Raw genomic sequence first — 14,168 nt, forward strand, 5'->3', positions numbered from 1 at the left:
TTTTTCTAACGATATTGTTTAAATAGTACAAATAATTATATTTCATCGACTCAAAATGCAATTCCGCCATGAAAGGGATTTCAAGGATACAAATTCTGCTGGCTGTTTGAATTACTATTTTATGCTGGTATGCTAAATACTGAAAAAGATCTATAGTCTGCAGATGGAACAGGTATAATGCCAATCAGTCGTTTCTACTTTCTTCTTCAGTCTTTATATTTCGACTATATCCTCATTCATCAGAAAGGGAATACAACAGATAAAGCAGTAACCAATAAGAAATGCACTTGAAAAAAAAAATTTATGATTTTGAAAAAGTAAACATAGCTCCGAATATTGTACAACAGGAAAAAAAAGAAAAAATTAGAACCCATTTGTAGCTGTCACAATGGGACTTGCAGCTCCAATAAATAGAAATTATCACAATATAATGCTACATAATTAGTTAAAGAACTTCACTTTCACTAAAGAATGATGAAAAGAATAAGCTCACAAGTTGGAATAATTTGAAAAAATTAGAGAACGCCCAAAGAATTTTTTACTATACTCATCAGAAGATGGATTCTACTCTTCTTGGATTTTATGAGAAAATATTCTTAACCACTTGTTGAGTGTATAAAGAACAGGATTGCCACTCAAATCAGGAAGAAAAAAAAATCCCTGTTTTTTCCCTGTACATATATTTAAGCTATGAAAAAATGCGCGAATAGCACTCATGTGCTAGTTATAATGGAATATGTTTTTAAGGAGTGGAAAAAGTAAGGAAAGCGAGAAAAATTTAACATTATTTGAAATAAATGCAGATTAATAGAATGTTTATATTTACTACAGAATTTTTTTTTTACCTTTCTTTATTATATAGAATCTAATAAAACAAAATTTATATATTAAGGGGGGGGGGGGGTACATTGCCTCTCATGTTCTTTAATTATAAGTCACACAAAATTAAGGACTCGTGTGAAATAAAACGCAAAATATTTTTGTTATTATGATACAAATTATTTAGTGATTACTTAACAAAAAGTATTCCAAAGCAACTTTATTATTATTTTTATCTATTCATTTCTGTCAATTCAAGTATTTCAGCATCAATTTCTGAAACATCTGCAGAATTTTCAGCCATCAGTTTCGTAAAACTAACGAGCCTAATCCTTAATAAATAAGATCAACATTTCTGTATGGCCTAATGTTACATTTTTAGCTATTCACTTTCAGTGAACATATATGAAAATATTTGTGATATATCATTGAATGCATTAAAGGGTGAATGTGACGCAACAAGTTTTAATGTCCATAAAAATTTCAGTTTTAAATGATTCTTCTTGAACTTAACATTTCGAAATCAGTTTATTTTTGGACATTAAATCTGACGTTCTCGAATTTGACGTCATTCCATTTAGATACTAAATACAGCATCAATGATGATTCTTTTGAACTGGTTTGCACTCCTGCATGTTTTTCTCTTTTAGAATGATTAGTGTGACCTATTTTCCCACATTACTTAGGCAAAACGAGCAGTACATAAAAAATTGATTTTGTGGAACTTTTTGAACCCCATTCAGCAAAATCGAGATTGATATTTTTATCTGTCCAATTCGTATGACATACGAGTTTTGAGCATCTCATTGATTTAAAAATATCTAACGTGGATTAAATAAGCTTATAGTAACGCAAATAATAAACAAACTATTCAATAAACTCAAGTATAATGGACTAATCACCACCGCATTGCTTCCACAGATTAAATGTTGCTAATCCTGCCAGAAAAATGTATTCTATTAATTCATACAGTTGCAGAAGTCTTGCCCTGCCCATTAGCTGCAATTCAGAAATCTCATGGAAAAAGAACAGCTGTCTCCAAATCGAAACTGGAATGATCTAAACAGAAATAAAGGAGAGAGAGAGTATAAAAGAGCTGAGTTTCCGCTTTACACAATTGCAAATGGCATTTTTTCGTTTTTGGAAGCTATCACTACGATCTTTTATTCTTGCGATCTTTAGAGATTAACATTTTTTGGACGGGAAAAAATAACTAAGAAACTTAAAATTCCCTATATTTCCCCTTGTTTTTACAAAAATTTTCAAATTTCCCTGCATTTTCCCGGTTTTTTTAGAGGATATTTGTTCCCTTTGTTTTCCCGGTTTCCCTTGTTCTCTCTTCTTCTGTGGCGCGGCAGTCCTGAAAAGAAAATCTATAATAATGTTGTCTTTGTTTCCTCAAGATGATACAACTGATAAAAAAAAGAAATTTATGCTGAAAGGATATAATTTCATAATTTGAACAAAAGAGAAGTTAGCAGTTGATGCACAGCATATTCAGTGTCCACATTGGTCTTTGACTATTTTCTATGGGTTATTGAATATCACACATTGACTACTCCGCCCTGCCTTGAGAATAAATCTAAATGACCAGACTGTTGCAGCAGCATTGGCAGAAACTAAGGTTGAGCCCTAAAGGCCATCACTAGTCACAATACAACCCTTCCTGTCGGAAGCAAGTCCCTTCATCGGTAGAGGGTAATTGACCATACACCATTTCTGTACTTACCCAGGTGGAGAGAACTAATTACCATGGTGACAGTTTCTCATTCTCAAATTCGGAGGAGCGCCCCCCCCCCACACACACAGTGGGATGGGCTATTGAATATAACAAGTATAATTTTTTTTTATCATTTTCGGAGTAAAGAACAATGAATTCAAATTTTGAAAGGACTATTCAAAACAGCTTGCAATCAAGTTTCTAAAGTATCACCTGGACAGAATCTATTAAAGAATGAAAATATAGCAAAAATTATTCGAAAAAATGATAAGAAACTATTTACTTTGCCATAACAAGGATGAGTAAAAACTTTTGATTAAAAATCCCCAATTCCTTAATGCAAAGAATGATCTAGAAAATCTGATTACCTTCTCTTTGCAAAAAAAAAAAAAAAAAGCCGTAAATCCTTATGTAAAATGCATTCTCTTATCATATCAAAAACTAACTTGACATTCATGATAAAAACAGACGAATTTTTATAAATTTCCAGATATGCTTTTATTAACATAGATATATACAACATACTTTTGTCATCATTCCAAGAAAATACTTTTATTTAAAAAAAAAAATAATGATGATACAAGCAAGTATATATATATATATATATATATATATATATATATATATATATATATATATATATATAACTGTACATTTTAAAGGTTGAATCAACTCTTTTTTCTAAAAAATTTCAAATGTAAACTACATGTAAAATAATGATTCGCTTGTAATTCCAATACTTTTTATATATAACGATTTAAAAAATAATAATTTTTTTTATGGAAAGAATAAGTTAAAAAAAAGTATAATTAATACTGAAAAGGTACAGGTCAGTTTTTCGTTTTTTGCTTAAAAAAGCACATCTATTATAAATTTAAAAAGGGCATTTGTCTTTTAAATAAAACTTTTTTCATTAACAAATATTCTTATGCTCAGAAAATATATTTGTGCAAATAATCAATAAAATAAGATATGCAAGTACAATTTGGTGTGAAAATGCCGCTGAGCATGTTCCAAAAATGGGCATGTAAGTTGAGGAATTAAATGGAAAAATAGTTCATTATCTAATAGTGGAAGAGTATGATGTGTCTGGTTGCAAGAACAAAACAGTAATGAAATTAGCAATAGTCTTTTTGTCTTTTCTGCAAATCACGTGATTCCCACATTTATTATAAACTAAAAAAAGCTTTAGCAACCCAAAAGTGAATTTGATAAAATGATCTGTCCAGGGTTTAAAAACTGATCTAACATCCAGCAAACAATACATACATATAAAGCACTCATTAGGACCACCTTTAGACCATTGCTTTTATAAATGAGCTGCTTTGTAAATAATAAAAATAGGCATATGATCCTCATTTGTAGATGTACAAAAAATAAATTTTACAACCCTTTTACGCAATAAGATCGACTTCATATAATCATTACATGACGATTTTCGCTCAAAAATCACTGTTATAACTATATGTACACCTGCCAATTCCATATAAATTGAAAATTATCTGGGACTCTCATAGAATTTATGTTAACAATAACTTGGAAAATAAGTAATGAAGAAAGTATAAACAATTTTAGCTGCTAAGTTGGTTGCTCGAGATGAACCAAACTGTTCAGATGTGCATTTAACCATACATTTTCCCCAATGTTTCACATCTCTAAGGTAATCCTACTCTATTGATTTTCCTCTAAAAAGGCTGTCTCTCTCTGTCTGGTGTTTAGGTATTTAAAATATGTCTGTATTAAATTTGATACATGTGCATGATTAAATGAATGTCCACATTGTAAAGTGAATGCAAGGCATTCTATTGCATGATTCTTCTTAGCATATCAGCCACATGCTTCGCATCCAAGCCTCTTATGCTCAAGATCATCGATAACCATTCGTTACAATGTCTGATACGGTATCTCTAACAGTTGAATTGCTGTGTAGATGGTCTTGCCCCAAATCACAGCTAACAGTATTAATTGCAAACATGCATGTAGATATTTTCGTGCATTCCTTTTCACATATTTTCTCAATACTGCAATTCTGCAAAGGGGAAAGAAAATCGTTATAAAATAAGAAATTTACACATGTACAGATATTTAAAGTTTAGTCTTCCTTTTAATTTTAATAATAGCACACAAGCACCTTTATATTCGCTTCAAGAAATAAATTAAATATACCTTTTAATTTCTGTCTAACTTACTTAAACCATATATTAAAGATATATTATTTCTAAAGAAACGTGCGAAAATATCACTCATTAAAAATGTAAAGATTAAAATAGAGAAAATGAACAAATTTTTGGGCCAAACGATTTTTTTATTCTTTTTATTTGAAATTTTATTAATTTAAACTTCTTTCTTAACAATATTAGAAAAAAGTTTTAAACTTCTATTCTTGACACAATGTTATCAACATTTATTTAAAAAATGAATTATTTTACTAGAGTAATTCGAAAGTTGTGTTACAAAAAAATTGTCAGTAAGAATTCGTCAATTTAATATTGTGGAAATACCATCTAAACGGAACTTAATTTTATTACATTTGAACTCGGTTGTGTTTTATCCTATGTACTCAAAAAAGTAATATATTCTTAGTTGAATTAATATTTAACTAACATCTTTTTTACAAATTAAATTATTTTAGAACATAGATGTATATTAAATCTAACTGATAATTTTACTCCGTTTTACTTAAGTTACAAAGAAAAATATTTGTAATAAATCCAGCTTACCTATTACAGAGAAAGTATTCTTGGGGCCTATATGAAATTTTCAGCACAGTCAACCTGATGAAAACTATTAAACAAAATATGGAAGAAAAGTTAAATGAGGTACCCAACTTCAAGCAGCAGCATAAACAAACAAACTAGCTGTTTTCTAGAACGTAAGTGTTGCAATTAGTATAATTTTGAATATTGCATTTAGCTTTTAATTATTACAAAGCTAAAACAAAATATTTACATTCATTTTAATATTCATTGCAAAGCAACAGCTTTTTATTTGATGTAAGGCCACTTTACCTATCACATTCACATATTATTTGACATCATTTTCCCACCTTTTGCAACTATTTTTATTTTTGAAATCGTATGGCTCAAAGATTATTTCCATTCTTCAATTTTATATGATAATAGATACTAAAACACCAGTATCTGTATGAATGATGGCGTTGTTGCTTATCTCTCTTGGATTGAATACCAATTCAAACCAAAACAAGAGATCGGGAAAAGAGGTGTGCAGTAGCTTCTGAAGGTAAAGACCCTTGAGCACCCGAGGGCAAAAGTCTGACTTTATCTCATATGAAAGATGACGCTCACACACTCGCTTGCACAACCCCTTTGTACAGGAGGGCTCTTTCACACAATTCACAGATAGAACATAGGGTAGAGAACAACCATGGCCGAACAAGGACTAGGACCCGGGACACCCAGATCACGGGGAAGATGCGGTACCCATTGGTTAGGACACCGGCTGATTTAGGGTATAAATGTGAAAAAGTAAAAATATTGTTACAAATCTATGATATTACTTCCCAGCACGTGTGAATTAGCAATCTATGATATTGATAATTCAATCACTGGAAAGAAAATTTTACAATAAGCTCTGTTGGATGCTGATCGGCTGCTGAATGAGTGATCCCAGGGCTCGACGACAAACTAGATAATACTAGAATCTTCAAGAATTTTGGCGATAGAGCCAATAGAAGCACGATTGTGATATGTGTGTGCACGATTGTTCCAGAACCTACTCTGCCCTCTCTGGAACTGTAAAAGGCCAGTAGTCTGAGGACAGTCGTGCATAGAATCACCGAGAGGTTTCAAGTCGCATAGCGAGTCAACGGATAATTAGTTGGTTCGGTCCAGCGAAATGTAGGAGTTGAGTGCAGCTCAAGCGATTGGTGAATTGAGCAGCGTGCCGAATCCTGGAGTTTATTATAAAAGCAGCATCGACTGTGATTGTTGTTAGCTACCTATTACTACTTGTGGGCTGCTGTTTGTACTGCGTTGCTATGTGTTGCGTCTCGGCTGTGTATTTGTTGTTCGTGTATTCGTGTCCTTGTGTTAATAAAAATTGTCGATTGTTACTGAGGCCTGTTGATTGTGTTACACCATACACCCATTACAAGCAAATCCGGTGACTTTATGGACTTAGTAGAGGGAGTTCCGTAACAATATGTATAATCTTAGTTCTTAATAGTAACCAATGCACAAAATAATGTTCTTTTTTAAGATAAATATTTTTTTTATATATGTATAATACTTTAAATGTATAATATATCTCCACACAAAATAATTTAAAATGAAAAACTTCAATCAAACTTCCCATCATCTTCCTTAATTTTTTTTAAGAAAGAATACAAAATTTAATTTAACATTGTAAATGGCGACCTTAAGGGAAATTAAGAAAGAAAAAAAATCACCGGAATACATTGACAGCAAAGTGGCCATTATTTCTACTGTCTGATTTTCCCTGATATTTTTAGATTTATAAAATATTTCCCTGGCTTTTTTTGGATATATCTGAAATCTTCAGAATGATACAGCTTCATTTCCCTCCTCATTTACTGCACATTATGTTCTTAATATGTGATATTGATAGTATGCGAAAAATCATTCTACAATTTTGAACTGAAATCAATATAAAATAAAACAGATACTTGTCATATTAGATTTCAGATAAGCTACATTTTTATAATCCTTTTGCCATTTTTTTTCAAATATTTCGATCATTACATAAAACACTAAAAGATATTTTGAGGTCTGATGGGCTTTTAGCCTGCCAGTCTTATTTGGGAACTGATTTTCAAAGATTTACTCATGAAAGATGTAGTACAAAATCACAAGCATATTGGCAGAGAACTTAAGAATGAACTGATCTGTTTGGTCCTTTCAGACTTTTTCTATTCATTCATTCTGTTTAACGACCCTAAATCAGAATTAAAAAATTATTCCAGTAATAGAAAAAAAAAGAAGAAAAAAATCATTTATAAATGCAAATAGAAATATCAATATGCAATTTTAAACTAAAAGGTGTGCTATATCAAAATAAAAGAAATTATTTATTGACAGCAAAATTGTCTTAAATTAAAATCTGCCAAACATAATAGAAAAATCATTTGAACATTGACAGAATACTTAAACCATTAAATGCATTTGCATCATGTAGAGAAAAACAGAAAAGTATTCCTTATCATCTAATTTTTTTCTCAATGTATAATAAATGTTTCAGAATTATAAATTTTAAAACAACCATGCATGAATAAATTTTGTAAATGTTTATGGCAACTGATTTCATACATATCAAAACATGCAAGAAAAATGTTACATTGAGGTGAATTTTTGAGAAAGTTACTGAAGAACTATGTAATAATGTACCAAGTATATTTAAATGTGTTTCATTTTGTTTTAAAATTCAGAAACATTTTACCTAATGTGAAGGGGAAATTTTAAAGTGCCATAAATTTTTTTTTATAAATATTTTAAGACCTAGTAATTTAATGAATTTCTAGATTCTGAATGCCTCTCAATACTTCGGGGGATAAAGAAAACAATTTTTAAAAAATATTAGCAAGGATGTCAGATAGATAGACAAGCAGATTTCAAAAAGTGGAAAATTAAATTAAGTCTGGTATAATATTTATTTACAATAAATTAGTTTTGAATTATAACATTGGATCAATATTTTACATATGGTTTAAAATAATTAAATGTTAATAACACAAAAATACTTTTGTTTTTGTAAGGCATGGTAGATCAGCTTGAAGAAAAAAAAAAAAAATATAATAAAATGAACAATTTTTCACTTTTGAATAAAAGAGAATCATTAAAGCTGAAAATCATAACAACAGGAGGTGGGCTTTAGTTACCTGTCTGTCCACGACAAGAACACTGCTAGACAATCGTCTATGTTTATGGCGGGCGTTATAGAAACAGGTTACTGTAGGAAGAGTTCATTTCACAGAGGTAGAAATTCATTCCAGTTTCTTACGTTGGCACGTTTAGCGCGAAATTGGCGATATTTGGTATTATTGCATTTAATTCTTGAAAACAAATTAAAAAAGTAATTCACTAAGCTGAAAATCATTTGCATGCTCGGAATATTGAAAATATCTGATATTCCCGTCATATGTATACAAAGAACAATACAAATCAAATAGAAAAACTGAATAATTATTTGTATGTCTAACGATTGCACAAAAAGAAAAAAAATAATAATTAAGAAGTAAAATCATGCATGACAAAACATTAATCGTCTTCATTTCATTTGTTTTAAATTTATATAAGTTATTAATATCAAATTCTCCGCAGAAAACGCGAGGTAATCTGTCTAATTTAACATAAAAGGTTGCTTTTATTCTGTTATAAAGTAAAATGTCCATTGTTAAATATGCTTGAAACCTTTCAAAATTTATATTTATTTATTTTTCTGATGTATATGCTATTTCCCGAGACATAAAATTAACAATTACCATACTATCAATTTTCCGATTTTTAAAAATCAAACTTTTATTTGTAACTTATTTTCAATATGCACAAGCTTTTTACAGCATAATTAATTTCGCAAAGTTTAGATGTAAAAGTATTCTGAATTTGAAGATAATTCAAATGTTCATTCATGCACGTGCCAGATGTCCCGGACTTAAAGGAACCCAACTAAATAAGCCTAACATCGCTTTACATTATTATTCTACGAAAAACGCGGTAAAAGTTTATTGTTGTATTCCAGATTACCATTTATTCATTTCCCCCGGCTTGAAAAAGAAATACAATTATTTCAAAGAAAATTTTTTCTCACGAACTGTCAATTTAAATAATAGAGTGATAAATGAGCTTTTCTTTTCCATGTATATCAGTAGTCATGAGCTCGAAGCAATAAAGGATCCAAATTCCTGCATGCATTTTATCACTTCGGGATTGAAAATTCTTCCCTCCCAAAGTTCTTCACATTTCTATTCAAAGCCCATCAACGCCGTTTGAGAATACTTATCTGCTACCGTTTTATTATCACAATCAGCGCACCTGAGTAGAAAGGAATCTCGTTAAATACTTGAATCCTTCTAACTCACATTAACGTGCATAAATTTTTAGATTCTTAGAATCATAGTTAAGAAGGAAAGCTATTGAAACAACAAGAAGGCGAGAAAACAAGCCTGAATAAATGACTATTTTTCTTTATTTTATTGAAAAAAAATAATGCGCTACCTATAATATAATATTTTCTTCATACCATTATATAGTTGAATAATATTTCGCAATACAAAATTAATAGAATTACTTCTTAACAATTGCATATACTCATTCAATTCCAGAAAAGAAATTAAATCGTTTTAATCTTTAAATATTTTCATATAGCATAATAGAATCACTTTAATTTCAAAGTAATTCTTTTTTCTTTTAAAACGATAAATACAATTTCTCATAATTATTATTTAACACTAAAAGCAAAAGGTTAAAACAACGGGTTTTTTTCCCCCTTCTCATTTTTTTTATCTTAACAATGATTGTGATAGGAGATAACTGAATTAATTATACCTGTAGATTTAAGGAAATTATTCAATAATTTCGATGAAAATAAAATACTGAATTGTAAAGTATACTTCTTTAAAAAATAATGAAATTCAAAGTTCCCTGCAAGTACTTTTTTTTAATAAATTTTCAATACACTTTTTAAATAAAAAATTCAAAATCAATAGTCAATTCATTTTACTCATACACACAGCTGAGTATAATTTGCTTTAAAAGTTTCAATTGTTCATTTTTTATAAATATGATCTGAAATGGATTTCTATATTTCCTAGTTCCATATATCGATCAATTCAAAAGGTGATCTTATTTATGTTAAAAAGTTAAATTCTAATTTACGACAATTATTTTATTAAATTTCAGTTTATAACATTAAATAAAAGTTTTTGATCCAGAAAAAGCTATAAAAGTATATATATATATATATATATATATATAAACTCTAATTTCAATTTAATTAATTTCCAAGGTTTTATCTTAATTTAGCCCATAGTAACTTCATTCTAAAATATTCTATTATTTCCTGATCCAATTCCACTGTCTCTACTTAATTAATTCAAGATAAGCTTTGTAAAATTAATATTAACCAAAGAAAAGATTAATAAAATATAAAAGAAGTAAGCTAAGCGAATATAAAGATACGTGCAACTGTGACTAAAGCGAGAAGATGAATAAGCAACAGGTTTTCTTTTATCGCTTTACATTGACGCCAAGAAAAAGAATACCCCCCAGACTTCTGTCCGACTCCACCCATTCAAAATGGATTGTCCCTAACGAAACCTGTTTCTATAACGCCCGCCGTAAACATAGACGATTGTCTAGCAGTGTTCTTGTCGTGGACAGACAGTATGCTGCATTTTCCACAGAATGCAAAAGCAAAACTATTTGCACTACATATGGCAATAACTTAATGTTCTGAGAAAAAAAAACATTTGGGATATATATTATATTTATATATACAATAATTAAATAGGATTTATTAATTTTTTTCATTGCATTTCTGGATACTATTTAATATAACCAACTTTACTATTCCTAAATTGTTTACTTAGAGATCAAATACTAAATTGGACATCAATTGCAATTTAGTCTAAAAATCAGTGAATTTATAAATTATACCATAAAATTTACAAAGAATCGTGAAGAAAGAGTAAATATTTTTTTAAAAAATATATTGATAAGGATATGTGTTGTGTTGTGACTAATGGCACTTTACAAGCCTGCTGATATGATAAAGATATAGAATATAAAACTATGACAAGCAATAAACTATTTAGTTTATCCATCATAAACTAGATACATGACAACACTGCTTAAAATGTGAAAGAAACCCCTCAAATACAAAACTGGTGATCCTTATCAGCAACGTTTTGACCCTTTGGAAACTTAAATACAAATATTCTGCTGTCCAGCATGTGCAAAGAAACATGGATGGCCAGCATTTCTCACACCATAATCATACTCATTTATTAAAACAAAAAAAAATCCAATTTTAAAATAAATGTTTCTGATTTTTCCAAATTTTCTGGAATTCCCTGGCCATTTCTAGTTTCCTTGTTAACTGGCCACCCAAGAGAGATGCTTAGGTATTATATTTCGATTAAATGATTTGCATATATTTCTTGTTTAAAGACAAAACTACCCTTGGTTAAAGATATTGCAAGTTTTCATGGATGACTATAACACTAACACAAGAAAAGGTTAAAAGGATATGCAGCATTGTTTCTTTTCATTGTGTCATTTTCTCCCTTAAATTGTTTGCTTTTGAAAAGGCAAAGACATATGCCAATTTTGTAAAGCAAAAATTCACCAAGAGGAATTATATTACAGAATTTATATTCCTATATATAAAATATAGATCTTACCTTATCTTCATATACCACAGCATTGCAGTTTGGTGTTTCTAAACACCATGTTAAGCAATCGTGATTGTTAGGGAGCACAGTCTCATTTAAATATTTCGCTCCTAATATTCTCGATTCTCCAGTGCGTATAATAGTATTTTTAGTTATATGAAACCTACTTTCCACGTCAGAATCCAGCTGGCGATTAAATCGCGAAATATTTCCCTGTGAAATAGAAATATTACTTTCAGGAAAGGATTTTGCAGAGGATAATTCATGTTTTAGAATTTTTTGCGATTCAGGTAAATCATTTTCAATTGCAAGACAATTGTTATATATGAAAAATAAAATGAATACTATGGAATTGAAAGATAATATATAATGGTAAAAAGACATATCCGTGAATTAACAAGAGCTAAAAATTAACAATGCAATTAAGTAACAAGAAGAACATATATCCCATGACATCTGTTTCAGATTGCGGATAGTTGTCGGTACATCGACGTTATTTATTTACTTCTTTTCTTCCTTACGGTTATGAGACTGACTGTAGAAATAATAGTTTGATTGGCTCAGCCAAAAAACTATTGTCCTTTCTTTTTTTTTTTTTTCCTACCCCCCCCCCCCCCTTCTTTAATACTTTACATAATCAGATAGTCGTCTTTCTCAAAGTATTCTAAGAAAAAAATTAAAGACTGGAAATAATTTTTAGTTGCAAAATATTTTATTCTAGTGGATGCAATTTCACCTAAGCTTTTATTTAAAGTATTTTTTTTTTTTTAATATTCCCCTCGAAAGGTTATACTAAATAGCTGAGAAGTTGATGCTCTTCTCAACTCTAGCAATAACAGCAGAACAGAGACAAGTGAAATCTGACATGGCGACTATGGCTTCTTTTCATAATAAATTAATGAATTTAGAGGCTCGTTTACGAGCTGAAAATGAAGCTAGAAGCAAAGATAAACTTCCAAGAGATTTAACATCGGGTTTTACAAGTCCTCAACATACACCTCGACCGAAACTAAAAACTCGTAAGCGGAAATCTAATTTTCCCACACTTCGAAACTTATTTGTTTATATTAAAAATTTATTTGTTTATAATTGCTGTAACTTATCCTTATGTTAATTAATCTTTTTCAATTACTAGATTTCGAATGTGAAGTGAATCATAGCCATCAATTGTATGAAGAGTGTAGAATTCCACATTTATATTATATTTATATTTGAAGTGAATTTGAGGGATCTTAGTTAAATTATTTTTGTTTGTCATTTTTTTCTTAAAAAAACTTTGCATGTAGTATTATATTAATTTTTTTGGTTATTTATTTGGTTTCCATTGTTTAATAATATCTTATTTGTTGATGCTTTGATTTTTTGGTCAATACCGTGCGGCTGTCTCTTATTTATATTTTAAAAATCCATCTAATGTGAAAGCTTAAGATTATTTAAAAAGTCAAAGCCTGAAGGAAGACAGTTTTAAACATAATAATAATTATTATTATTTTTCATGCATCATTTTCTGGTTAATGGCCGCTCAATCTTTTTGGAACTTACTGTTATTAACTAATTAATTAAATGTTTTTTATACTTGTTTTTATATTGTTTTATAAAGGTTTGATATTGAATAATCGGTAATTTATTTTTAAGCATTTTTTTCTTACAATACTGTCATTTTCTTTCTTTTGTACTTGTCAGTTGATGTGTATGAATCTACTTTATAGTTAACACTATATTGGAATTTGTTTATTATGTGTTTTTAACAATTATTTTTATGAAAAAATAGCTGATTTCTGAATGCTAGAATAATAAGTATTATTAATTTGACAATTTGGATAGCTCTACTAATATTAATATATTTATGATGTTCTTACTGGCTTTGGTCATATTAGAAGAATCAGGTAAATGATGCCGAATGCACCAAGTTGTAATTTTTTTAAGATGATAAATCATAAATGTGTTTTATTTGTTTATTAACATTTCTCTTTATATTAGTTTGTTTGATGGGTTTGGGTAAAAAATTTTCTGCTTTGCAAAAAATCTGATTTATTCTGAGGTAAAAAGAATATATATATATATATATATATATATATATATATATATATATATATATTTCTGCATCTTTTCACTATTGTTGATACTTCTTCACTTTTCCCCTTAATGATTATTGTGAAATTTTTAAAAAGCAGTTGAAATCAATATTATCAGTTATCATTTATATAATCTTTCATTGGTGTTAAGGCTATTAATAACTATTCTCTACCTTTAGAATTTTAA

The 14,168-nt window shown here is 29.2% G+C and overlaps 2 protein-coding genes across 2 annotated transcripts in view; one reads left to right on the forward strand and one right to left on the reverse strand.

Annotated features, from left to right (window-relative positions):
* Positions 1-12,415, reverse strand: part of LOC129968587 (uncharacterized) — a 33,719-nt gene extending 21,304 nt beyond the window's left edge. Inside the window, exon 1 of the mRNA XM_056082642.1 lies at positions 11,916-12,415. Within this exon, the coding sequence (XP_055938617.1) occupies positions 11,916-12,290 (375 nt within the window). The 5' untranslated portion in view covers positions 12,291-12,415. The remainder of the gene's footprint in view (positions 1-11,915) is intronic.
* Positions 12,416-12,748: 333 nt separating this feature from the next.
* The window catches only part of LOC129968741 (dual specificity mitogen-activated protein kinase kinase 7-like), a 45,127-nt gene continuing 43,707 nt past the window's right edge, over positions 12,749-14,168 (forward strand). The window contains exon 1 of the mRNA XM_056082940.1: positions 12,749-12,925. Coding sequence (XP_055938915.1) covers positions 12,772-12,925 — 154 coding nt within the window. The 5' untranslated portion in view covers positions 12,749-12,771. The remainder of the gene's footprint in view (positions 12,926-14,168) is intronic.

This window comes from Argiope bruennichi, chromosome 5 (genome assembly GCF_947563725.1).
Source record: "Argiope bruennichi chromosome 5, qqArgBrue1.1, whole genome shotgun sequence".
In the NCBI taxonomy this organism is placed as follows: domain Eukaryota; kingdom Metazoa; phylum Arthropoda; class Arachnida; order Araneae; family Araneidae; genus Argiope; species Argiope bruennichi.